This window comes from Colius striatus, chromosome 23, assembly GCF_028858725.1.
Source record: "Colius striatus isolate bColStr4 chromosome 23, bColStr4.1.hap1, whole genome shotgun sequence".
Lineage (NCBI taxonomy): Eukaryota > Metazoa > Chordata > Aves > Coliiformes > Coliidae > Colius > Colius striatus.
In genome coordinates, this window is record NC_084781.1 from 5,279,281 (window position 1) to 5,304,948 (window position 25,668).

Below are 25,668 nucleotides of genomic sequence, written 5' to 3' on the forward strand. Positions count from 1 at the left end.
CGACGTTTCGTCATAGGGGAGCGCCGGCGCTCTGCAGGTGCCGGGCTCCGGGCTGGCGGCGGCCATGGGGCCGGTGCGCCGCGTCCTGCTGCTCGGAGAGGGCAACTTCTCCTTTGCAGCCTCCCTGTGCGAAGCCGCGGGGACACACGTTGTGGCCACTTGCTACGAGAGGGAGGAGGAGGTGTCCGGCCGGGAGCGAGCCGCGGAGAACATCCGTCGGCTGCGGGAGAGAGGTGGGTGGGCGCCGGCGGGGCCGAGCCGGCCGCGGGGAAGGGACGGCGGCAGCGGGAGCCCTCGGGCCAAACGACGCGGGAGGCCGGGACTCGGCCCTTGGCTTCAGCCGCGCTTCTGGTAACGGCCGAGGGACGGCACTCGAGCCGCACGCCTCGGCTGCTTCGAGGAGCCGGCCCGTCACTGTGTAGCCCTTCACCACGCCGAGCTCCTCGGAAGATCGCTCTTGCCACGAGCAACTGGAGCGTCCGAGAGGTTAAATCAGAACCTCATCAGACCGAAGCAGTGCTGCAGCAAGCAGCCGGTTAGCAGAGGTCTGCGGGAGAGCAGAGGCAGCCTGGGCTGTCTGCTCCTCTGGCGCACAGCAGTGGGACGGCGCCTGTCAGCCGCTGCTCTCGGCTGCTCCAGCCGGGCCAGAGGACTTGAGCTGCTCCTTTCTGTGCATTTTCTGTCGTGGTAAGTGTCAGAGTCTTGTTTTCCGTTTACTTTTGAAGGAGCTGAAGTTATGTTTTCTGTGGACTGCGCCAAGCTGAAGGACTACTTTGTACCAGAAAAGCGAGAATTTGATGGTATTTATTTCAACTTCCCTCACTGTGGGAGGAAGGCTGGGGTAGTGAGGAACAGAGAGCTGCTTGCACACTTCTTCCGTAGGTGAGTAACCCAGCCCTGTGGTAACTGGCTGCTCGATGCACGTCGCTGGGTGCGTTTCAGGCCTTTCTCTGGCACTGTAACATTTCTGAGTGTGCCATCAGGATTTTTGCTGTTGCCTTGCTTTCCTTCCAGCTCTGCAGAAGTGCTGACCGAGGAGGGAGAGATTCATGTGGCTCTTTGCAACGGACAAGGTGGGACACCTGCTGATCAACCAAGGAGAGAATGGCACAACAGCTGGCAAATAGTGGCTGTGGCAGCAGGAGCTGGGTTTATCCTGAGTGATGTCCATCCTTTTAAAGCAGAGACTATCCATGGATATAAGTGTACAGGCTACAGGTAACCATCATGTGCCAAAACTGGAAAGCTGATACACCTGCTCCTGTAACTCCTTGCACTGAGATGTGCTTTTAGTATCTTGCTTGTTGGAGGGAATAACTCCCTTTAAATGTTACTAAAAATAGCTACATTTTTACAGGGTTTTTTGCCTGTAAGCAGAATAGCCAAGATAAAAAGGCAAGCTTCTTGCCAAAGTACCCTCTAAAAATGAGATTATTTTAAAGATCAAAATGGTCAGAACAAATGTCAGTCTCAGCCTAAAGACAGCAGGAGGACTGTGATATTTGTATCTACTTAGCAGATAATCAGAGAGTGGTGGATGTTGGCAGGGAGCTCCAGCGATCATCTAGTCCTATGCCAGAGCTCAAAGCAGGTCCAGCTAAAGCAAGTTGATCCAGACACATCCAGTCTCCAGGGATGGAGAGAGCACAACCTTTCTGTGCAACTTGTTCTCCTGCCCAGTAAAAAGAAGCCCTGTGATTCCACAGGTGTGTTTGTTACACAGAGTTACCTGTGTAATACTTACTTGTGATAAATTCAATCTAGGTACTGCACAGTGACCTTGCTCTGCTCTTGTGTATTGCCAGGAGTCAAGATAAATCTTTCTGTGTAGAGGGAGCTTTAAACCACATTTTCACACGGAGCATGCCACTTCCATATTCCAAACCCATGACCTGTGAGATAGAACTGGAAAGCCAAAAAGTTTCTTTTCAAGTACCACAAGTACTTGTGGATAAAATTAATAGGTAAGTTTTATAATTAGTTTCTTTTTGGCAGTAACACTGTTCTCAGTGGGAATGCCCAACACAGGTGTCTGTTGAGATGGAATTTTCCCTCCTTCATATTATGATCACAGGAAGGCTTTTCAAGGAAATCTGTTCAGTGGTGCCCATAATTTGCACTTTTATTTTTCACAGGGGTTTCCTAGAACAACCTTCAAGTCATCCAATACGGACAGTAAAGGAGAAGCTGACTGCAGAGCTCAGCCAAGCCTTTGCATTACAAAACATTGACTGCTGCCATTCTCTCCTTCACCGAGATCACCTTGATGGTGTTTGTAACTCAAATATTTTTTGGGTCGTTCTGAGCCCAGAGGAGAATCCAAGCACCGAGGAAAGGTCTAAAGAACTGGCAAATGCAGTTGTGTTTTCCTGTGTTGATTTCTGCAGGGACACAGAAAAGGATGGCTGGCTGAACGTACAAGAGGGATGCCACTTTTCAAAACAGTACTGTCTTAGACCTTCCCTTCTGCCTTATGCTCAGGCAATGATACACAGAGGAGCCTTTCTCCCAGGGACACTTTATGTCCTTTCTGGCCCAGTTTTCAGGAAGTGTCTAATCACTCCTCACTCTATGCCTGTTTTTCATGAGATGGTTCTTGCATATGCAGTTAACAGGGGTACAGAGAGCAGCTATATCCAGGTGTTGGTGAATAACATTAAAACCAGCATACATTCTCTTCTTCAGACTGTTTCCACCTTGAAGCTGAATATCAGTCTGCAGGAAGCAACGAGCTTTGAAACAACTGAGCTAAATGACTTTGCTGCTTTTGAATCTCAGCTTAGTAAAATCCAGTACCTCATCTGGATGGAGATGGATGCTTCACAGGCCTGTGAGAAGGGCTCCTGTGTAGGCATTATAAGGACACATCATTATGAACTAGTAAGTGGTGAGTTGACTGTTGTCTTTGTTTCATTGAATCTTGATCTCTTAGCCATGCTGATCTGTGGAATATCTGACTGGAGAATGCTCTGGACATCAGACACACGGTTCCTCCGTCAATTTCCTAGAGGAAAGTTACGACTTTTCAAGAGTTTTTCTCTCTATCCACCTTCCTATGTGCATGATGTCAGCTTCTGGCTTCCTGATGGGGAACAGTTTGAGGAAGTTGCTTTTCACACCATTGCCAGGCAGGTGTCAGGTGAAATGGTTGTGTCCATCCAGTTAATCGACAGTTTCCAGCAGGCAGAGACTGGACGGAAGAGCCTCTGCTACAGGCTGACCTTTCAGTCCTGTGACAAGGCACTGAGCTGCAAGGAGGTGGCAGAGATGCAGCTCCTCTTTCGAAAGGAAATAAACCAACTCTTGCATGTAACTCTTCGGTAGAGCTTTGTCAGTTGTTCTCAGGTGCCCAAGCAGCATCTCTGCTTGTTACCAACCTGGAAAATGTGGCCCACATCTTGCTGAACCTAACGCTGTGTTATCGCAGTGCCTCTAGGAAGGTGGTGTGGGCTTCAAGTACCTGCACACATTTTAAATGTGGAGATTCCTGTTGATGATGACCAAGCCCCTTCCCGTTCTGCTTGTGTGTAACCAAACCTCATATTAAAAACAATGCTTTCCTTTGCTTGGGTCCCGTGGGACTGGATGTGATCTCCGTTGGGAACACCCACCTCTTGTCACCACTTTTCCAAGTCGATCCCAAGCAGGGGGAAGTCGCTGGAGCAAAAGCAGCACCAAAGGTGGGTCTGTGCCCTCCGGCACAGCGCTTCCTCAACCTGCACCCTCTAAAGAGCGAGGGAGGGCTCGCTGCTGGGGGCTGCCTGAAGCAGCCTCCCCAGCCCTGCTTACAGGGAGCTGGGGCTGCTCTGGGGGACAGAGGGCTTCATGGCTCGTGCTCCACTCCCCAACGACGGGGCTGGCACGTTGCCAGCAGGACAGGCAGCCACGAAGGCAGAGACCCAGGCCTCGACTACAGGCCGGTCACGTTGCCCACACTACAACCACACAGCTTTGCTCCTTCCTTAGAAAGGCGAGGCAGGGTGGCCTCAGGGACCAGAGAGCTCCATATCCCCTTAAAGGGGTGAAGATGCTGGCTGTCCCCTTCCTTACAGGGTTGCTGCTCTCTCCTGGCAGCCAGACCGTGGGGCAACATGGCAAAAGGCCAAAGACCCGAGCCCTGCTTACAGGGAGGTCGCCCAGCGCAAAGCCAGCGGGGGCATCTGTGGGAAGTTTAGGAAGCAAAGGGGTCCATTCTGAACCTTGTGACTCAACAGGAGGGCCTCCCTTACCCTTTTTGTCTCCAGTCTGTAACAAGTTCTATTAAAGCAACCCTACCTTGGTTTCCCTTTGTGTGTATCTTCCGCGTAGTAAGCTGGAGCCTGAGCCGTACCTTTGACCTCTGCTGAGATTTCCTGTTACAAATGAATAATAAAATCACTTTTGCTGTGATCTGTCACGGTGTTTAATTTGAAACGTGATTCACTCATTCTCGACACATCTGTTTTCCCCCGAGTCCATTTTTCTCAGCACCTGCAGTGGGAAGGCCGCGGCTGACAGGTCAACCTCCGGAGAATGTGATCTCCCATTCTCTCCCCGCACAGCTTACATCCCCGCCCTTTTCAAAGCTATTCAACGCGCGGTTCAAAACGCTTTTCCCGACCGTGTCTCTTTTCCAGCCGCTTCCCTTGCGGCTCTCCCGGGGCAGGGCCAGGCCTGGCGGCGGCGCGGCTGCGTCCTTGCGAACATCGCGCGTACGGCCGCTTGCGTGGGGCGGGCTCCCGTGCCCACAACCGGCATGGCGGCCGTCGGCTTCGGCACCGCTCCGGTTTTGTCCGCTGTCAGGGAGCGAGCTTTCGGCAGCCCGTACTCGGCATGGCCGCCAAGGGGGCTCGGCAGCGGCCGCGAGCTGCAGGTGGCGGTGAGTCCGCCCGGTCGCGGTCGGAGGCCGCAGGCGCGGATGAGGCCCGGCTGGAGTGAGTGTCGCTGCGGGCGGTGGGGCTGCGGGGCCGGGGACAGGGCTGCGGGGCCAGGGACAGGGCTGCGGGGACAGGGCTGCGGGGACAGGGACAGGGCTGCGGGGACAGGGGCAGGGCTGCGAGGACAGGGCTGCAGGGACAGGGACGCGCCTGTGCGAGGGGGACCGCTCTGTGGACACGTTCAGCAGCCGTCACTGGGGAGAGACCGCAGCTGTCCTTTAGGGACAGCAGCCTCATGGTCAGTGGGGCAGTGTTGTGAACACCCGCCCACGTTATTCCCTCGCTCCTAGGGTTTTCATCTCTCAAATGAACCCGTTGCCCTGAGTGGTCCCTGGGTTGGGTGGCCGTGGTGGCTGCCCAGCCGGATTGGCCTGTGTTGTGGAAATGAGGCTCCCTGGTCTCTCTCCTGTGGAGCTCCTCCTGGGCTTATGGTAGCTAGTGTGTGGCCTGTCTGTGTGTTGGGGAAAAGAGGAAGAGATCCCGAGAGGCTGTCTGGCAGAGACAGAGAGAGGTTAAGCACTTGGGGCCTTTGCTCAGGTATGGTGATGGGGGATGATGGTGAGGGGAGATGATGGCCCCATCCCTTCCTTGGGAGGCGACTGGCATCTCCCAAGGAGAGCGGTGAATGAAAGACTTACAGGTGCTTACACAGTGCTTAAATGTATGTGTCATTTTCTTGCCTAGTGTCACATTGCTAGTTTTGATCTTATTATTGAGTTATCTTCATGCATGTTTGTATTTTTCCTTTGGGCTAGGCCATCTGGGAGCAAAGCAGGACAAGTTTGGGCCCCTGAAGGTTCAACAGCTTTCAAGTGTCTCATTTCCGCCAGGTTCTGTGCTGCTCTCTTAAGCAACATCTCTGACTGTGATGAGACGTTTAACTATTGGGAACCAGTAAGTGCCTTTTTTTCTTTGGAGACACCTGGCTGTTTGTAGTTGGTCTGTGAAAATGCAGCTTTTTGTAGAACCTTGTGCTGATCAATGTGTACCAAAAAGAAGTTTTCTTACACAAGAATTCAGAGATGAGAAATGCAAAACTGTCTGCTCTGTGATGCTTATTTATTTATGCATTTATTCTCCATTTTAGACACACTACCTCATTTATGGGAAGGGGTTTCAGACATGGGAATACTCTCCAGCCTATGCCATCCGCTCCTATGCTTACCTATGGCTTCATGCCTTACCAGCCCTGTTCCACGCTAGAGTCCTACAGACTAACAAGGTAAATCAGATGTGTGAAGGCTTCTTTTGAGATGAATAAACATGTCCTTAGTCTCTGTTAAACAGCTGCTTTGTTTGTTGTCAGAGGTAACACTAATTCATTTTCCAGACACTAACCTGTAAAGATTTCTTGCATTTGGTGAGCTGACTCAACACAGTCCAAGAAAAAGTGTTTGAAAAGTTGCAGGGAAATGCAGCTAGGCTCTGGTGTTATTGAAAAGCTGTCCCAGATGGGCTTGTAGATGCTCAGGCTTTTGAGAGTGTGCAGGCTTGGGGACCATTCCATGGCCAAAAGATGGTTAGTTCTGGTAAGTTAGTGGACTGTGTTCACTTTTGGTGTTGTGAAGGTCTCAGTGTTAGAGGGCTCAACCTTAAGCTGCTGGGATCTCCAGCATCCCTTGGGGTGGGATCTGGGTCTACAAGAGTATTCTCATTCACCACTGCTGAACTTGCTCCATCCTGTTCAGAACTTTTTTGCTTGGGACTGTGTTATTAGTAGTAGGTGTGTAAGTTTCCTTGCAGACCTTGTTCAGACTCTGAGTGTGTCTCCTAGGTTCTTATCTTCTATTTCCTCCGATGCTTCCTGGCTTTCCTGAGCTGTGTTTGTGAACTCTATTTCTACAAGTGAGTATCAGAAACAGTATCCCCTCCAAATTTAACACTGGTGCTATGTTTGCTTATCATAGTGAATTTTAATGGAACACATCAGTTGTTGCTCTCTGTAGTGTACCTGCCAGTGGTGTTTATATCCACTAAAAGCAGTAGTCTGAACATAAAATTGTTTCATTTAAGCTGGATTTTTATTTTTACCTGCTGCCTCTTCATGTGTGGCTTTCAGACCTTGTGTGACTTATGTAGGCAGTAGTCTGGTTTTATGAATGTGAGCCTTGGCTTTTTGCATGATGGATTTTGTGAGAGATGAAAATCTTAGGTTGATGTTGCCACAGCAGTGCAGACTTTGTAAGTTCTGGAGGTTTGTGTGAATGCAACTGACATTGGTGGAAGCCAAGTCTCTTCTAGAGTTTTACACTAGTGTAACTTAAGAGGATTTGAAATCCTAGGCCAGAGACAGTCATACTTGCTCTTCAGGTCACCTTCAGTGGCTGAGTAATGAGAACTGCCCACCTTTAAAGCCCTCAAGATGCTGCATGGATTGTTCCTGGTTCTGCATGCACTTGCTACTCCTCTTTTACTTACTGAGGCTATTTTTGTGTTATCTAATTCTCTCGTGCTTCCTTAGGGCTGTGTGCAAGAAGTTTGGGCTACATGTGAGCAGGCTGATGTTGGCTTTTTTAGTACTCAGCACTGGGATGTTTTGCTCATCTGCAGGTAAGTTTGCTTAACAACATCACTAACCATTACTTTGTAACTAGAAACCAAAGACAGGTCACAGAATCACAGAATCTTTTAGTTTGGAAAAGACCTTTAAGATCATCAAGTCCAACTGTTAACCCAGCACTGCCATATCCACCCCTAAGCCATGTCTCTCAGCACCACATCTGCATGGCTTTGGAATAACTCCAGGGATGGGGTTTCCACTGCTTCCCTGGACAGGCTTTTCCAATGCTTGATAAATGTTTCAGTGAAATTTTTTTCTGATATCCAATCTAAACCTCCCCATGTGCAGCTTGAGGCCTTTTCTTCTTGTCCTTTGTAACTTGGGAAAAGAGACTGACCACCACCTTTCTAAAACCTCCTGCCAGGGAGTTGTAGAGAGTGGTTAAAAGTGGTAACTGTGGATGTTAGCTGGTTACCACTGCTGAGTGCCACCAAGGAAGGAGGCCTTCATACTTAAAGGGTTTCTGGTCTCGTCAGAGAAAGAATCCTCTTGGGTTTTTGCATTTACTGAAACAAGAGTGTCCAGTAGAGCATCCCAGCTCCAGTGGCATGAATGAGAGATGATTAGCCTTACCTTGGCATTGTGCAGTTCTCTCACTGTGGGGAAGCTGTGCTAAGTCCTTTCTTTCCTTGTGTTGCAGCTTTTCTCCCAAGCAGTTTCTGCATGTACACCACGGTGGTTGCCATGACTGGCTGGTATATGGACAAGACCTCTGTAGCAGTGCTGGGGGTGGCTGCTGGAGCCCTTCTGGGCTGGCCCTTCAGTGCAGCTCTTGGGTAAGGAGAGGAGGGCTCAGGAGTTTTGCACTTTGTCAAAGGTTTCTTGACTGGTTGGGGAGAGATGGAGAAAGGAACTGAGCTGCCAGCCTAGTGCAGGATCATTGCTACAAGTTTCCATAGCCTTATTTCTTTGCTTTTGAATGACTTAGGTCAGGAAGACATCCCGACCCGAGCATTCTGAGAGCAAAACCCAAGTTGGATGGCTGGAACAAGGAGTAGAAGCAGAGCCCACTGAAATGATGGTTCCCTTCCAGCTACTGCCTCACTTGCTTTAGAGGGGCATGAAAACCTGCAGTGAGGAAAGACAAAGTCTCAAGTTGACAACTTGGTCTCTCTTTTCAGCCTTCCTATTGCCTTTGACTTGCTGATACTGAAGCAGAAGTGGAAGAGTTTCCTAAACTGGTGTGTGGTGTCATTGATCCTCTTTTTGGTAAGCACCTGTAAGAATTCAAAGAGGGAATGGTTTGGGCTTGCAATAGTAGGGGTGGGTTCCATTAAGAAAATCACATGGTGCTTTGTCACTTTTAATAACACATGCTTGCTTCCAGGTGCCCTTGGTAGTTGTGGACAGCTATTACTATGGGAAGCTGGTAGTTGCGCCTCTGAACATTGTTTTATACAATGTCTTCACTTCTCACGGACCTGATCTCTATGGTGAGTTTAGCATAACAAGACAGGAAGGGAGTCGGCAGTTTTCTTGCCACTGTCTTGCAACAGTGACCCGCCAGGTCTCGATTGCCAATCTTTTTCTTGAGATACCCTAAAGAGAGAGCAGCCCACAAGCTCCCGAGGGCTGCGGTTCCAGACTTTTGCCATAAGATGTCTCTCTCGAGCTGGGAAGCTGCAGCCCATTGTTGCATTTGTCAGCGCTGTGGGTTAAGCATCTTTCCTTCAACTTCTGTATGCCTTGAGATATCTCAGAGTCACAGCAGAGAACTGTTAGTGGCAAACGTGTCAGAATGCTACGTGAATGTAGTGGGCATAAGTGATACCTGTGTTGCTTTTTCCTGTCTTTAGCAACCCTGTCTATCATGTATGAATGCCTCTCAATGAGCATGTCATTGTAGTGACCAAGTGTGTTTTTGCCTACTGTCCAGGAGTTACTTGGCTGTGTAACGCTCTGCTCTTCTCTCTTTTTCTTTCTCCTTTTTTGGGGTGTGGTTATTTTTATTGTTTTTTTTCAGACAATTCAGCCAGACTGAAAAGAAAATCTGAGAAAATCTCCTTTTTGTTAAAGCTGTGTGTCAGACCAGCTGACTTCCTTATTAGCAGTGTCCTTCAGGACAGCTCTGGGCCTTTAAGGATGTATCTGGACTGTGGAAGAGGTGTGCTTTGTGAAATGTCCTTCTTTCCCCAGTCTCAGGCTACTGAGTCAGAGACCAGACTAGAGAGAGCCACAGTTAATTTCTTCACTTTTCAGTAAAGCTAGTGATAATAGCTAAAGGCTTCCTAAACAAGCCTTGGTTGCTTGGACTTTGCTTTAGTAACTCCAGTGCCATGTTTCTGACATTACTGATGCAGCTCCTAATTCAATTTAGCTGTAGAAGCTGCAGAGGTTTGGGGGTTTTCTTGCTGCTTTTCAGTTGTCTGATTAATTTCAACATGGACCCTATTGAAGTGGCTCTGATTGCAGGAAATTGCTGCGGCATGTGACACGTGTCACAACAGTGCAGTGATTAAAGCCCCCGCATGCCATTTACTGGCTGATTGAGCTAATCACAGAGAGTGGCAAATATGTGGAGAGGAACTGGCATTCCCTTATTGTTTGGGATTTAAACATCCTGAAATGGGAGTCCAATAAGTGACAGTTGGGCTGGAATTACTTTCAGTTTACACCCTTCAAAGCTTGCAGCCAGCACCCAAATATGTCACATTAGGAGGCAGAGTTGGCTTGCTCTTGTTTGAAGCTGTACTGTAAGAACAAATTGAAGTAGGGACATTTTAGATAGTGTTGACTCTAAGGAGGTAGCAAAACTAGCATCTGAATGAATTTTAGTGTTGGAGTCTTTGTTGGGGTGAAGTATGAGTGTGAACTCTTTTTGGTTGTTCCTTTTTAGAACATGGAGTATACATCATCACTCTGGCATTATGGTGATCACTTATTAGCGTTGTGTGATTTTGTGTTATTCCTCTGTTACTTCTCTGCAATTAGAAGGAATCCAATTGGAGTCCAGTTTCCTAGTTTTACAAGTTTCTGCCTCTACTTTCTTGCTGTGTAGGCTTTCTTAATGCAAAGGTGAGTTGTGTGTCACAGAACTCTGGTGGGCAAGGCTGTTGCAGTGGCCTTTGATTCATAAAGCAGTAGATGGGACATTGACAATGACCCACTGAAAAAGGAAGGAGAAAAACAATTTCTGAAAAGGAAGATAATGATTTTTCTTGGGCAGACATGATTGTGGGGCATTCTGATGCCTTTGTATGGCTTTTGGCCACTGTCCTGACAGTTTTATGGGTGGCTCATTCTGTGGGGCTGCATCCTCTGTCCAGCTGCAAGATCTTCTGTCCACATCCTTTCCAATCTTTGGTTCTAATTGGCTTGCAATGGGGAGAATTGATGTCTGCTGCTGGTTATCTCAATCTGTGTCAGGCAGAGAAGAAACAAAACTGCTGCTATATCCAGATCTCACATATGTTTACGTGTTTACAAACTCTTGTTTCCTTTTCTTATCCTTTAGGTACAGAACCCTGGTCCTTCTATTTCATCAATGGCTTTCTGAATTTCAATGTGGCATTTGTTTTGGCTCTGCTTGTGCTGCCACTGACTTGTCTCATGGAGTGTCTGCTTCAGAAATTTCATGGTAAGTGCAAGACAGCTGTGAGATCCAAGCACAACCAGCCTGTATCTCCACCTTGTTACTGAAGCTGCCAAAGAGCAGCTTTCCTTTACTGTAAGAGAAACTTGCACCTACTTACACGGTGTCTGCAAATGGGCAGAAATGTGTTTTTCACTTTAAGGATGATTCCTGTGTTCTCTGCCTCAATGTGGGTTATCAAGGCTGAACTATCCATACCCAGAGTAAGCTTAACAAGTTGTGTGGTACACAACCTTTGGCCACACATGCAAATACATTAGCAATAGCCCCATCAGGAGAGAAACTATGTCCCATCGTTGTTTCCATCTTACTGGCATCTGGCAGTGGTAGCCTTTAGAGCCACTTGAGGAACTTTTGCTTTTTATACCACTACCAGAATGTTTTCTGCAGCAGCTTGAGAGAACAGTTTGGTTTTTTTTGATTGTTGGGGTTGAGCCTACAATAGACAACCTCTGCTGCTACTGTCTGTGTTGGGATTGAACCTGGACTCTTCTTTGCACTCTGAAAGACACTCTTCAACTCAGAGAACTGAGCCCTGGCAGGAAAGGGTCTTGCTGCTCCATGCTTTGGGAAGTGTCCCTATAGGATGGATATACTGAGAGTAGAGAAACGAGGAACCAGAATATTCTCTGCTTCACCTTGGGCTTTCTCTTAAATAAAATGACCTGGGTTTAAACACATGGTATTTGGCAAGTGACTCTGGAAAAGAAAAGGGTGTTGAGGAAGTGCGAAGATACATTAAGCAGCAGCAGCCTTCAGATTCATCAGTCCACTTAGTGCTTTGCTCTCAGATTTTTTTACTAAGTACAAGAAACAGTAACATCATAAACCTTGCTGAAAATGTGTGTTAATGGGTATTTGCTTATATCTGTTCCTTGTATATGACTGACATACTGTCAGAAACCAGTAAAAGCTCAGTAGGAGATCCTGTACATGCAAGATTTCCTGCTGTTCTCTGGTGTTCGGGTACTTAACAGCAGGAGCAATTCTGCCAAGTGCTTTGTTCTTATGTCTGTGAAATGCTGTTAGCTTAATTGCTTAACTCTGCTGTTGGGAGTAGCAAGGGGGCAGAAAAGGGACTGAAAATTGTCAGGCACCAAAGAACCCTCCTCAGTGTGACTCGAATTCAGGGTAATTGTTGTTATTTTTGAATCAGTTATTTCCTCTGTTAAGCAGAAGGTGCCTGAGAGAGCTCTCATGCTGTTATTTTTGTAATGAAGCAATGAAGGTTATGAAAACTTCAGTTGCTAAACAACCATTTATAAGTGGAAGAGTAGGTCCAGAGGAGATCCTTGCTGATCTTTGTATGCACAGCATAATACACAGCAGGAAATCCAGTACTTCTGACTACCAGTTTAGACATGTCAGTTCTTGATACCAATTGAGTAACACAGTCCCTTATTTTCTGCTTTTGGTCTTCTAAAGTCTGTTGAAATTGTTAAGTGTTGTAGGAATCTGCAAAAATTCCCTGAGCAAAATTCAGTACTGACTGTTTGGACATGTTACCTGGATTTTAGCAACCCTGCTGCTCCTGTTTCTGTCCAAAGGCAATGGTTTGGGCCTGAAGAATGGGCTTTTGAATGTGAGAGAGAGATGATTGTGCCAGAAGGGGTGTAGGATAAACGCCTCATTCTTACATTACATCTTTGCTGAGTGTTTGTTTGTTTCAGTTCAGAATCTGGGCCGTCCCTACTGGCTGACACTAGCTCCTATGTACATTTGGATCATGATTTTCTTCAGTCAGGCCCACAAAGAAGAGAGGTTTCTTTTCCCCATCTACCCCCTCATCTGTCTCTGTGGTGCAGTGGCTCTTTCTGCTCTTCAAGTAAGTTTTATTGGAACACATTTTTTTTGTGAATATGGGCTCTTGCCTTCAGGAATCCTGACTGTGATCTGGCTCCTTTAACTTGGCTTTCCAAAGTTTACAAACATCTGCAGAATATCCATGTCTGTGACACAATCTGCAGTGATTACAGGACTGTCCTATGCATAACTTCTGGTCATCATCTTTAATCTGTTAGCTGGTACAGTTTTTGCTTTTGAACCACGTTTCATGGGTAGATGTTGAGACTCTGGAAGCAAAATGCTTGTCTAGGATTGTATGAAGTGATAAGTGGTTGTGAATATTTCCTTGCTACTAGTCACTTCATGATGACTTTGAGTTGTTTTCTCATCCCAAGCAGAATTTCTGGTGAGAAGCACTTGTGATGTTGTAGTGCCAATGCAGCAGAACGTCCACAAGATGTCACAAGCGTTAGTAACTTGCCTGTAGCAGTTTGCCTCCTTTGTCTGCTGTTAAGCAAGCTTAAAGGGGCAGGAATGTGTGTGTGTAAGAAATATATTTTGTTGTATCCTAGTAGGAATCCTTCACTGATTTGCAAAAGGAGAAATGATTTTGTTTAGCCACTGGGAAGTTGTGTTGGGTATTTGGAAGAGCCAAAAGTTGGATGTTGAGTAAATATCACTTGAAACACTTCATAGACTAAAGCTTTAGTAGAGATTGCTGTAAACGTTCCCAAACCTCAAAATTATTCCTCTTTCCCCTGTTAAAGAGGTACAGGAATGCAGTCACTTACCCTTGTTAGAGCCTGTTCCAGCAGCTTGACCTCATTCTGCCGTTACTCCTCTGTCCCGATGTGCAACACTATTGGCTGTCCCCATCCCGATCTCCCCTCCAGCATTGCCTGCACCCCTCAAGTCACTCTCACTCTTCCCCTGCTCAGATGCCATTTTGCCTGTTGGTCTCCCATGACCACTGGTGCTTTGCAGTACTGAGCTGGAGCACTCCAAATGAATTTCAGTATTTGCATTTGAGCTCTGTGATGTCAGCAGCTTTATGGCCCTGACTGAGTGTTGTGATGTGCTATCAGAACATTCATCAGAGGACAATGCTTTAGGACTTTTGTCAAATATGGCTTCAGGAAAATCTAGCTTATGTTTCTGTCTTGCATATTTTAACACCCTCTGATGATATTTTGTCCAATATTTAGTATCCATATGAGAATTTAGAACCGATTGCCCACTGCTCCCCAAGCCATGGGGATCAGGATGTTATGAGAACAATGAAAACAAGACAAGAGGAATGGAAACCACATGAGGATGGGAAGTGAATAATCACTCCTGCAGAAAGGCAGAGCAGAAGAGAGGGCCTGAGCCAAGTATTGGATAGAGTTTCTCTGGGGTATTCCCAGAAAGGCCCTTAAATTAGGAAAAACCTAAAAAGCTCCTCTTTTAATGATCTCAAAATGAGTTGTGTTTAAAGGTGGATACAGAATGTGCCATGTGTTTTTTCATCCACCTCAAAGCTGTAGTTTGTGCAGGCAGGGTAAACAATCATGGGTCACTCAGTAAATCTGGGTCATGAAACTTTGGTTAGAGAGGAAATCAGCCCAGCATTGAAAATGAGATCTGTCTACATAGGGAGGTTCTACAGAAGTGTCTGAAAGGGATGCTTGCTGCTGATTCGCTTGGAAACAGCTGAGCTGGAGTCTGGGTAGAAAGCACTTTATAGGTTGACTAGAGGCTTTTCTAGAGAAGAGCTGAAAGTATCTTTAAACACCCTAGATTATCAGTTAAGAAACGTGACTGGACCGCGTGAGTTTCTGTGCACTTGTTGTGCGTCTGTGTGAAAAATGGAGACCAAAGATCTGGTGGGCTGTAAGGTCCTGATGAAAAATGAAGTTTTGCTAAACATGTCAGAGTTTGAGTAATTTTATATTGTCTTTTCTTTTTATCCTTTCTCAGAAGTGCTACCACTTCATATTCCAGCGCTACCGCCTGGAGCACTACACAGTCTCTTCCAACTGGCTGGCTCTGGGCACCGTCTTTCTCTTTGGCCTTTTGTCGTTGTCACGCTCTGTTGCCTTATTCAGAGGTTGGTATTTTAGACTTGTTTTGTGCTTTCCTGGGGATTGGTCTTGGCAAGTCTTAAGGTCTGAGAAGGTTATGCTGCTTTGGCTGTAGCAGCACAGTAGAATGAAGGGAACAAAAATTGGATGTCATTGCTGCAGAGAAAGGTGGAAGTTCTCGTGGTCAGCATGAATGAGTGATTATATGTGTGTGTCTATGTGCACATTGATACTTGTGTGTATGAATGTATGTATGTATTCATGTATCACTAGAATTACATCAGTCTGCTGCCCTTTGCTTCCACCCAGTACAGCTCTACTGGTATAAAACCTGCACCCAGACTGATTAAAGCAGATATTTTAACTTTCAAACATGTGATCCTACTTGAAAAAGCATTGTTGCTTGTCAAACTTGTAATTAGCTGCCCGTGTTCTTAGCAGTGATGGATTAGATATGGTCCTTAAGTGGATATTAGATATGGTCCTTTCTTGAATCAGAGCCATGCAGTGAACCTTCTCACCTCATCAATATTTTTTGGCTTGATAGTAGTCAGTCAGGACAGGAGAATGTAAATAAAGGTGGCAGGGTACAAGCAATTCTAAAAGGAGAGGGAGCTTTGGAATCCAGCCACTTGTTAGCAGAGACCAATTAATTTATTCCGTTCTATCAGTTAAAAAGTTGTGTGTGAACAGTTTTTTTTGTAGTCTTTCAAAAGTAGTCGTGCAAACATCATCTATTTCACCTTACTTACAACTGTCTGCCTTCTGTAGGCTACCATGGGCCCCTGGACCTGTACCCAGAGTTTCATCGGATTGCTACTGACCCAAGTATTCACACTGTGCCAGAGGGGAGACCAGTTAATGTCTGTGTGGGAAAGGAGTGGCACAGATTCCCAAGCAGCTTTCTTCTGCCAGAGAAGTAAGTTGTTTAACATAAAATGGACAATTTAGTGAAATTCATAAGGAGAAGCACATCTGATAAGGAGTATTTATGGGAGTAACCATCAAGACCTTGTATCTCTGTTGACACCAGCACATATAAAACAAAGGATTCTGAAGTTTGTTGTCAGCAGATTATGTTGGCCAACAGTTACTGAAATTTTGCAGCATGACTGCTCCTCTAGCAGGGCTGTCTACTCTCAGGAGTGAAACACCTTGCTTATGCTTTTGGTTTTCTCCACATAGTACGTTACTAGCTCCTGCATTTTCCTGCTGAGCTTTCTGACACGGTTCTCTGCAGTTGGCAGCTCCAGTTCATCGTGTCAGAATTCAGGGGCCAGTTACCAAAGCCATTTGCCAAGGGACCAATGGCCACACGGATCATTCCCACTGACATGAACGACCAAAACAAGGAAGAGCCATCTCGATATGTAAGGATGATATTCCTGTTTTCTTTCCCTTACCTTCCTGTATAATTTGTGTCAGTGTAATGCCTACGATTGGGTCTCCTGGTTTTGTTTCATGGGGACCATCCAAGATACAGAACAAAAATGGGATCTCTGCAGCACTTGGAAATTTCCCTTTCCATAAAAGTGAGTGGTTTCTGTTGGCATTTCATCTGTTTTTCATTTCATTACACTCACATGTAATGGACCATGTCTCTGGTTTACACGAGTGAGTTTATACTGGCTAAAGACAGTGGACAAGGCTTTTTTATGTGGCTCATGACTTTGGCCTATTAGAAGTTCATTGTACCAGCACTTGTGATCTGCTCACAGAGTGGATGGAAGGTGGTACTGTAACACAGGAGCAAACTGTAAAGCTCGTAAAAGCAAGAATCATTCTTCTGGGTTAAAGCTCACTTATTTTGAGCCTCGTGATGTAGTTACTGGAAATGGGAAGGAGGCGTGTTCCCACCTGAGAGAAGCTGTCTGCTGCAGTGCATTTCATTTATGAAATCTTTAACTGTGGCATATTTTTAGCACAGACAGCTGGCTGGTTCACAGCCTGTGACTAATGGAGCAAAATACACTTTTGTTTTGTGATTATTTCTTAATCACTCTACAATTTGATTGTTTCTCGTGCAGGCAAAAAGACCTGGGACAGTAGAAATTAACTGCTAAATATGGATTTTAAAAGGGGTTTTGAAACTTTGACTTCTGACCTGCTAATAACATCAAAAGAGCAAGTTTCTGAAGTAAGCTTATAGAATCATAGAATGGTAGGGGTTGGAAGGGACCAAAGGGATCAGAACACTTGGATGTAAAAGCCTTCACAAGAGGCCTCAGCTGACAAAACCTAGTGTCAGCAAAATACCTAAGTACAGAGGTAATGCCTGGTAGAACTTGCTTTGCTCCAGTGGCTGAAAACCATGATGCCAGCAAAAGCTCCACCTTGCTGGTCTACACTGCATCTGTGAGGGGCTCATTTTTCTAGTGTATTGTAATGATACACCTACCCTGGTACAATTTAAACATGTCTTGGGGATTTTTTCTCTTCTGAAAATGTAATTTAGATCACTTACAGACAAATAGAACTTCATCAAGAGGAGATCAGCCCTTATGGGTAATCTGTTTTCTCCTCTAGATCTCTCACTCTCAATATGGAGATTTCTACACAATGTAGCCTCTTGGTGGGCTGTCTTGTATGAACCTTATCTCACGTCTGATGATTATTATTAAAAGGGAAGTTTGTCCTGATAGGAACTCAAGTCTTTTTTTTTTAGGTAACTGACAATTTGCACTTGTCAGAGTTTTCATTTTTCAGCAGCTCAAGTGCCCATGTGTCAGGGTACCTGTGAGGAGTGGGGAGACAAGGGCAGGAGGTGGAGCCCGTTAGCCATAAAGGACACAGGGAATTCATGTAAACGAATAGTACAGCCTGTTCATATCCAAAAGGGCTCTCTCCAGCAGGAAGGGAAATGTTGCATAACACAAGTCTTCCGAGGACATTGCCTGCAGCTCATTTAACTGGAGGTCACACACGTCATTCATTTCTGGGATGTTGCTTCCTCGAATGCATTTTCATAATTTGGCAGAGCGTTGCCAAACATTTTGGTCAAGGCAGAGCAATTACTTGCGTCACAGGCAGCTGATAAAGGCATGACTGTGCTGATACCAAGTCCAGAGGTGCAAAGTGGTGTCTTTCTGCTGCAAGTGAGGCAGTGGAAGTCATCAGTGCTACAGAACAGGTTATTCATGCACTGTAATTTGTGCCAGACAAGCTTACTCTACTGGAACTACTTACTGTTTTCTATGACTCTACATAAGCCCTGCCATGAGGTGACAAGGCCAACACCATGAAGCTTGCAGAGTTAACAGGTTGTGAAGGTGATGTGATCCTCGTGGGTAACCCATATGTGGTATTTACTGTAGTGATAGGAGTAGTAGATCACTCAAAATGAGAGGGTGTGCTGGAAACTGCAAAGATCTCAGAGTTCTGGTCAGTGATTTGCAGGGGAGAAAGAAATGGGCAGTAGGCTAATTAACAAATTGTGTGTGAGAAAGTAGGTAATTGGAATTCAAAGTGATTTTGACAACTTGAAGAAAGAGTGGAGAAAAAAGGATGAAATTTATTACAGACAGTGCACTAGACAGAAATAATTCAGTGAATTCATGAAGGTTGAAGAACAACCAGTTAGTCACAAGTCCTTCAGGAAGGGATCCTTGAGTCCCTGAAGGAATACAACTTAGCAATGCCATGCTGCTGTATAAAGAGATGAACACCACAGAGGTTTATATGCAGAGGAGCATGTTGTGCAATTGCTTTGCTGCTCTGCATTGGAAAGTCTTTTGCTGAAGTGTTGCAGCCTGATTTGGGCACTGCATTCAGGATAGATGTGTCTAGTTGAAGACCCACAAGAATGATCAGAGAAGTAGAAAACGTTACCATAGAGTGAAACAGGATTGTAGAGAAGACAAGAGCCATCTCCAGATAACAGAACACTTGTATATAAAAACATCACAGAGAAAATGATGTTTTCCTTGTTCATGATGTAAACCAAGTGGTAACAGGCGTGTACTGAGACAGAAGATTCAGTGTAGACATCAGAAAACCTTTCTAACAATAAAGACAGTGAAGTCTTTTGCCTAGGGAGCTTGTGGACTCAGCATTGTAATAAGTCTTTGTTAGCTAGTTAGACAACCACCAGGAAAAACATCAACGAGATTGGTTCTGCCATCTCAGATTCCCCACTGTGACTTGGCAGTTCCTCAGTCAGAGAGCTGGCAGTGGTACTTCCTCAGAGAATGACCCTAGTACTCTCCTCCTTTGAGCAAGGCAGTAGTGGTTAAGCTCATCTTCCCCCATAAAGGTTTTACCTGAAAACATTCAAAAGGTTTTACTATGTGTCCTGCATGAAGCATTTATTCTGTTGCTAGAAACTGGACGTTAAATTATCTCCTGTATAAATGAACACATACAACCAGGAGCCAACAAGAAATAAGAATGTCTGTTTTTCTGCAGATTGATATTTCCAAATGTCACTATCTAGTGGACTTGGATACAGCAGCTGAAACCCCAAGGGAGCCAAGATATTCCTCCAATAAGGAAGAGTGGGTAACCATTGCCTACAAGCCGTTCCTAGATGCTTCCAGGTATGCTTTACACATCTGAGAGGGAGGGAGGGAGACTGACAGGCCTGTGTGCTAATTTGGTTCAATTATCTGCTTGCAAAAATAGCTATAAAACAGGAAGGAAAGATACATTGGCAAATGCCAACTTGAAATGCAGTTTCTAGTAAAGACAACCTGGTGGCTACAGTGGGACCTTTGTCAAACTCGTACTTGCAATGTTTCTGGTCTGGGTTGCTTTAGAGGGGGAAGACAGCTGAGGAGGAGGAATGCCTTTTGTTTTGCTTTCTAAAGAAATGAAGTGTTTGTCATCTCCTCCCAACAGACTTTTCATCTGGCTGTCTTGTTTCAGCCAAATTCAAGACAGGTGTAAGTCAGTCTCAAAGAACATGAGCTCTTACAAATTGTATGGAGCTGACAGAGGAAGGAGGCAGAGTGAAAAGTCAGCAAGGTCACACCTCTGTTAGGCATCACAGAATCCATGCAAGAGGCCTCTGTTAGAATCCATTCTTCATTAGTTCTGCTCCTCACTGAACAACTTGCTTGTGTGTCTGAATGGGAATTTCTGTGAGGAGCAGAGATTGGAATTGCTCTCCCCAGGCTAACAGGGGCTGGAATCAGTGTTGTCAAACTGAGAATGTTGTTAATGTGTTCATGCAAACACAGAAACCCTCAGCTGTAAAAGAATGGTTATTAGTCATGTAAGGCTCTGGTCATGTAGCTGCCATAACAGGACAGAGAAGCTGACTGGAAAAGTCCCTGTAAAACTCTAACACGCAGTTCAGTGCCCTCCTATTTTCTATGTGAGACCTTATTACTTCCTAGTAATAGGATCCTCCAGGGATGGGGGCTGGCAAAAGCAGCTGAACAGTGAGAAAGAGCAACTCCCAGGAGTGCTCTAATGTTCCCAGCTTGCTGACACAAACAAGTTTTCTTGGCAAAGTTTTTCATGAACTATGTTTTCTGAGAGACCTGCTGTTACATTCAGTCAGGACTTTAGGAAGTGAGAAAGAGATGGCCAATGAGTCTTACTAATGAGGCAACAGAACCATCTTCATAAGAGTTGTGAGAAGGATTCCTTGTGCAGAGCATATACCCATGAATGTGCATTTCTGCTTTGAAGACACATTAATGTGGTTTTAAAGATGGATTATCTTGCTATCCTCTGCTGAACAGCCAAGCTTTGATTGTTTGGATGTGATCTGAAGTCTTTCGAAGTCAATCAGAGGCATTGAGCCAGGTCTAAATGAGCCTTTAAGACACCTTGGGTTAACCATAGGGTTGCTTTCAGACATAGCAGCTGTTTGTTGCAGAGGTGCTAGCTTACCTAATTATTCTGATATGGCTGTACATCTCACAGACTTCTCCAGAGTGTCCTGGATTCTCTGTGGCTTCTTTCCACTTTTATTCCTTTCTCCTGTACTTGGGCTGATGTTTGGTAGAGAGGGAATTGGTCTGTCTGATGAGTACTTTTGAATTACTGCACTTTCAGCCCTCACCCATAGTGTCTGAACTCTTGATCAAAGCTCATGAGAGAGCACTGCTCTCTCTTCTGAACCCATTTTGTATCCTCTTAGAGGCTGTGCCCTGCTAAATACAGACCAGCATCTGTCTAGCAGCAATAGCACAGAATAGAGTCTGCTGCTTTTGTGGGGAGATAGTTGAATCTGCAACTGTAGACAGCTTACCACAGGACAGACACAAGTGTTTTTGAATCCACCACTTTCACCCAGGCTTCTTTTGTTCATTCCTAACTTGGCTGGGGATTTTTCCTGTGAGGTGTGTTTGCATCTGATACCATCACAATCCAGGCCCTACTGCAGCCTGCTATGCTGACTGGAATCTGTAAGGAGTTAAACTGGACCCAAACATATAGCTCAGTACTGAACTGAGTCTTTGTCACTCTTCACTGCTTTACTGCTGTTTCTGTGTTGAGTTGCTCGATGACAATTTTCTGCCTTCTTTTTTCCCTTCCTTATTAGGAGAAATTGATAGGATTAAAGGTTTCCCTATTTACAGCTAAAGCTCTGTGTCCTGCCAAGTATAAGTACCTGGCTGGCTTCTCAAGAATTTGGCTGGAAATACACAGGTAGCTGTGGTGTTGCAGCTCTCTGCTTCTGGGGAAGATGCTATTGAAGTGCTTCCTGCCAGACTGAGGCTGGTGACTTATTCCCAAGTGAAAACCTGTGCAATCATTTCAGTTTGATATATGATAATGTGTATTGCATTCATATAATCTGAACTCCAGATAGATTCCCAAACTGTGTTTCTTGTTATCTAGCACTGTCGCATTAGTGGGAGTCTGGAACAGAAGAGGGTTTGCAGAGCATGTCCCAGGAGGATGTCAGGCAATCAGATCCTTAGCTCTGCTGATATTGCCTGTCAGCCTCCTCTGCTCCTGTTTTTGTGCTGCATGGAAATTCTCCAGTGCTGTTCCTTATCAAGACCTCACAGCTGGAGCAGAGAGGAGATGCATTTCCTTTGCCAGTGGAAAAGGCCAGGTTGCCATAGCAGCAGGTCTGATTTCCATCCCTGCTGTTAGTACCTCCAGAGCTCTCTCAGTCTGGGCAGTGAGCTCTGTCCCTTCATCAGTCAGCAGGTGGGGCAGCTCGAGTGCACAGTGGCCGGGAAAGACTAGAAGGGCAAGTGCTTAGCTGAGGGGGGTATCATTGATGCTGAGGGACGAGAGAACCAGCAGTGTCTGCCCATCTTGTCAGACTGCTTGTCTGCCAGATCCTCTGTCCTCTCTGAAGAAAAACAGTAAGTCAGGAACTGTGGCCTGAATAGCAGGGCTAGTGCAAAGCAGTGGCCACAGCTTCCCAGGACAACTCATGGCACACTGAAAAGCAGAAATTAAACCCTGCAAGGTCTGATTTGCACCGGTTTTGGCAGTGTGTGATTTCAAAGTTTAAAATGGGATACTACAGGCAAGATCAATCCCTGTTTTGTCAGTCCACTCACAACAGCATGAGCAAGGCAAATCTCAGAAAGGCTTTTTGCATTGCCTGCTTTGCAATACTTGTCATATGTTTTTAATTTCTGTAATTTGGCCCTTGGAGAAGAGATAAGGTGGATGAGTGATTGAGGGGCTCAGCTGGAACTTGGTGCTTCCATGGCTCGGTCCAGGTCTCTTAAACCCTCCCTGTTTGCCATTTGGACCAAAAGTTTGCTAGTTCCCCACTTATCTCCATGAATTTTTTGGCAATGAATGAAAGAGTGAGGAGCTTCAGCTTCATAATAGTGGTGTCAGGTAAATACCTTTGCATTGTTTTGCATCCAAGTGTTGGAATTTTGTTACAACTTCCATATAAAGGTTTCTCATGGCAAGTTTTCATAATGAGTCTCATGAGCTCCTCGCTCTGAATGCGTCATAGCATTTCTAAAATAAGACAGCGTTGTTTACTTTGGGTTTTTTCCTTCCCTGTGAGTTGTAACTTGCATAAAATAACGGAGCTCAAGCAATTCTCAAAAGGAGAATGTCCCAAGTTTTGCAGCTGATTGGCAGCTGGCAGGTGAGTTAGCTATTGGCACTTGCAGGTCTGCCTAGCAATTGAATGTGTGAGGGTCTGTCTCAGCCTGCAGAGCCACACATTAGTTATTGTCCTTTTGTTGAGATTGGAAAACCTCATTTGCAAAAGCAAGTACTACTGATGGGTCTTTCTGCAGGTGGCTGCAGCAGTCTCCCTTGCTGCCAGGCAGCCCGTGTCTTACCACCTTCTGTCCCTGTCGCAGTCAATGGAGCACTGAGCCTGCTGGACTAGGCACTGCAGAGCCTCAGAGGAGGGATGCTGAGAGTTGCCACTCTAGCCAGCTGGAGGGTTCTCTGAGGGCATCAGTGATGCCTTGAGACTGACTCGTTGAGGGGTACATCAAGTACTTGTATAGTCCAGAAAGTGGTTGGCAGGCCTGGTAGCACAGAAGGTATGGAAATCCAAGCAAAAACACTTGTTTTTGTTTCTTTTGAGACAACAGATTTGTTAAAGTTGAGAAATGGATCATTCTTGGGAGCTGAGCTGCAGCAGCGCAGCAGTAACAGTTGTATCAGCCTACTATGTGCTAGAAGTGGGTAAGCAGAAAGGATCCTAGATCTGTGGGGAGAGTTCTTCCCAGGGTCAGACACACAGGTCTGTGGGTAGAATCAGTGAAGAGACAAGAAGAACTCCTACAAGGATCCAAGCTGCTCTCTTTCCTGAGCATGTACCTTCCCCCGCTCCCCAGCTCAGCAGAGTGACGCATCTCTCGAATCCGGCACCTGCTTCCACACAATGGTTTGGATGTGTTCCCTGCTACCTATGAAGTAAGTGTAAAAATGCTATGGAAATGCAGCTGTTTCTTGTTATAAAAGTCAGGGAGAAACAGAAGTGTCACTTTGAACTGAGCTGTGAGGGAAGCTGTCAGCGTTGATTTCAGGTCTGCAGCTTAGTGGCTGTGAGCAAGGAGGATTTGGGGGGAAAAAAACCCAAACAAATGAAATACTTCCCCACCCAAAACCAAACTCCAGCTCTTGTTCTTTGAAAATAAATGACCCCAGCAGTTTAATTCACTCCTGCTGAACTGGAGGCTTCTGGGACTCACTGCGAGTCTCCCATTGACGTCAGCAAGTGCAAATGTAAATCTCAGCTGGCTCTGATAAATGGTGCTGCTAATTGAATTAGAGAGCACTCCAAGCCACCAGCTAATTATACTCCTCAGGAAGCTACTTTGCCAAGGTCCATTTAATTCTATATTGTCTGAGCAATCCAAATCTGGCACAGAAAAGGGGAAATATATCACAGCTCCCTGTTGAGGAGCGTGTATTATCCAGCTCTTTAGGCTGAGCCGTCTGCTTGCTCTGAACACTTGGGTTTTCCATCAAAAAAAATACTCTTAGTGCAAAGTTAATGTTTCAGTCACCTTGTTTTAGCATATCATTACCCTGGTTTGATAAGAGACTCTTTCTCATTCCCTGTAATGGTGCTTTCCTCCATATTACATGAAATGTTTACCTTCTGTTTTACAAGAAGCTAAGTTACTTCTTAATTTAACACCTAGAGGAAGGACAAACATTAATGGGTTTTGACCATAAGCTTCCTGTGTATGCCTGTAGCTAAAAGATACCAGGTCCCTGTAGCAGAGCTTCAACTTCCTCTTGTCTCTTCTTTCTGCTTTCTCCTCGTGCTCCTTTCTGAGTTCTGCTGTCAGTGAGGGAAGAAGTTCAGGTTACACAATGCAGTTAACTGGGCTGGACTGTTGTTTTCCTCTGAAGTCCAGCAAGTAATTGACAGAAATCTCCTTCACACTGAGCAACACTGGTTCCAGCACTGCTGGGGCTACTGGTAGCTGCACCTCTATCCTAATTGGTAGCTGCTCTGGGTGCTGCAGCAGCCACTCCCCTAGAAAAGGAAAGACTCAATAATTTGGACCCCCCTGGAATGTGGGATACTTCTTGTGTCTGGAGCACAACAAGAGCTGGGAAGAATTTGTGTGGCTTCAGCCTGCAGTCCACCACTGAAAAAGCTTTGCTGTCTTCAGTGTCCCAGTAGCATTGCACTAGACCCTGGGCTACCCAGCGTGGAGTGATTGTGGCCTTGATCTTGCTAGCAACATGCTGCTTGGGAGCACTGTGCTGATTAAGGCTACACACACTCAGTTTCTGGAGGATAAATTTAGAAGCAAATGCAAATAGAACATTAAATATATTCACTGTCATCTGTCATCCCAACCCCTTCCATGTACCATCTGTTGTCTGAGGTTGCTGAGCCTGACAAAGCGAGGTGACAGGAGGTAAAGGCTCCCTGTCTGAATTTAAAGCTCTGTCATGACTTCCTGAGCTGGAAGTGCACGAGAGCCATGAGAAAGCTATGGCTGCTGTTGAGAGCAGGTATCCAAGGGCTTTGCTACAGTGCAGCAGAAGAGAGAGCAGCCTTGTGCTTGTGTCCAGGCTGAGTACTTTCAGTGAGGAAGGTGCTGCAGAAGAAATACAAAGGCTGACCTCAGATGTCTTGGTGCTACCAACATGTTTGTATCTGGTGCTACTGTGACATATTCAGGGTTTCACGTTATTATATCTGAGATGTGGCTCCCTGAGCTCAGAAATGTATCTTTGTTTTCTGTGGTCTTTTTTTTCAATCTGTGTCCTTAGGCTGGGGAATTTGCATCAGTGTAAACTGTTTCCTTTTCACCTTTTTAAGTCTTGTTAGTGAAGAGTCATTTTGCTGTGGCACCAGCAGCCTGACTAGCCCATACCTGGTGGAAACCAAAA

General features: G+C 45.8%; 2 protein-coding genes and 1 long non-coding RNA gene across 7 annotated transcripts in view; 2 read left to right on the plus strand and 1 right to left on the minus strand.

The window, feature by feature from the left end:
* LOC133627621 (uncharacterized) lies at nucleotides 1-4,909 on the minus strand. The gene is made up of 3 exons (XR_009820319.1): nucleotides 4,471-4,909; nucleotides 4,276-4,352; nucleotides 1-3,460 (listed from the first exon to the last, which is right to left on the minus strand). It is a non-coding gene; the product is annotated as an uncharacterized LOC133627621 (long non-coding RNA).
* Nucleotides 6-4,361, plus strand: FDXACB1 (ferredoxin-fold anticodon binding domain containing 1). Of its 3 annotated transcripts, none has more exons than XM_062014001.1 (5): nucleotides 6-233; nucleotides 726-882; nucleotides 1,015-1,218; nucleotides 1,806-1,964; nucleotides 2,136-4,361. In XM_062014001.1, exons 1-5 carry the CDS (start codon nucleotides 65-67, stop codon nucleotides 3,322-3,324), a joined length of 1,878 nt encoding a protein of 625 aa, XP_061869985.1. In that variant the 5' UTR covers nucleotides 6-64; the 3' UTR covers nucleotides 3,325-4,361. The 3 variants fall into 3 exon arrangements, with proteins under 3 accessions (XP_061869985.1, XP_061869986.1, XP_061869987.1); XM_062014003.1 differs by having other exon boundaries at nucleotides 194-535; XM_062014002.1 differs by lacking the exon at nucleotides 1,806-1,964.
* Nucleotides 4,593-25,668, plus strand: part of ALG9 (ALG9 alpha-1,2-mannosyltransferase) — a 24,711-nt gene continuing 3,635 nt past the window's right edge. Inside the window, exons 1-14 of one of the 3 annotated variants that reach the window (XM_062014007.1) lie at nucleotides 4,593-4,913; nucleotides 5,672-5,810; nucleotides 6,004-6,138; nucleotides 6,691-6,761; nucleotides 7,378-7,466; nucleotides 8,117-8,252; nucleotides 8,598-8,685; nucleotides 8,804-8,909; nucleotides 10,931-11,053; nucleotides 12,739-12,893; nucleotides 14,813-14,942; nucleotides 15,688-15,835; nucleotides 16,157-16,286; nucleotides 19,321-19,451. In XM_062014007.1, coding sequence (XP_061869991.1) covers nucleotides 4,813-4,913; nucleotides 5,672-5,810; nucleotides 6,004-6,138; nucleotides 6,691-6,761; nucleotides 7,378-7,466; nucleotides 8,117-8,252; nucleotides 8,598-8,685; nucleotides 8,804-8,909; nucleotides 10,931-11,053; nucleotides 12,739-12,893; nucleotides 14,813-14,942; nucleotides 15,688-15,835; nucleotides 16,157-16,286; nucleotides 19,321-19,451 — 1,682 coding nt within the window. In that variant the 5' untranslated portion in view covers nucleotides 4,593-4,812. Of the gene's footprint in view, nucleotides 4,914-5,671; nucleotides 5,811-6,003; nucleotides 6,139-6,690; nucleotides 6,762-7,377; nucleotides 7,467-8,116; nucleotides 8,253-8,597; nucleotides 8,686-8,803; nucleotides 8,910-10,930; nucleotides 11,054-12,738; nucleotides 12,894-14,812; nucleotides 14,943-15,687; nucleotides 15,836-16,101; nucleotides 16,287-19,320; nucleotides 19,452-25,668 lie in introns of those variants that run through there. The other 2 variants (XM_062014005.1, XM_062014004.1) reach the window with 2 other exon arrangements.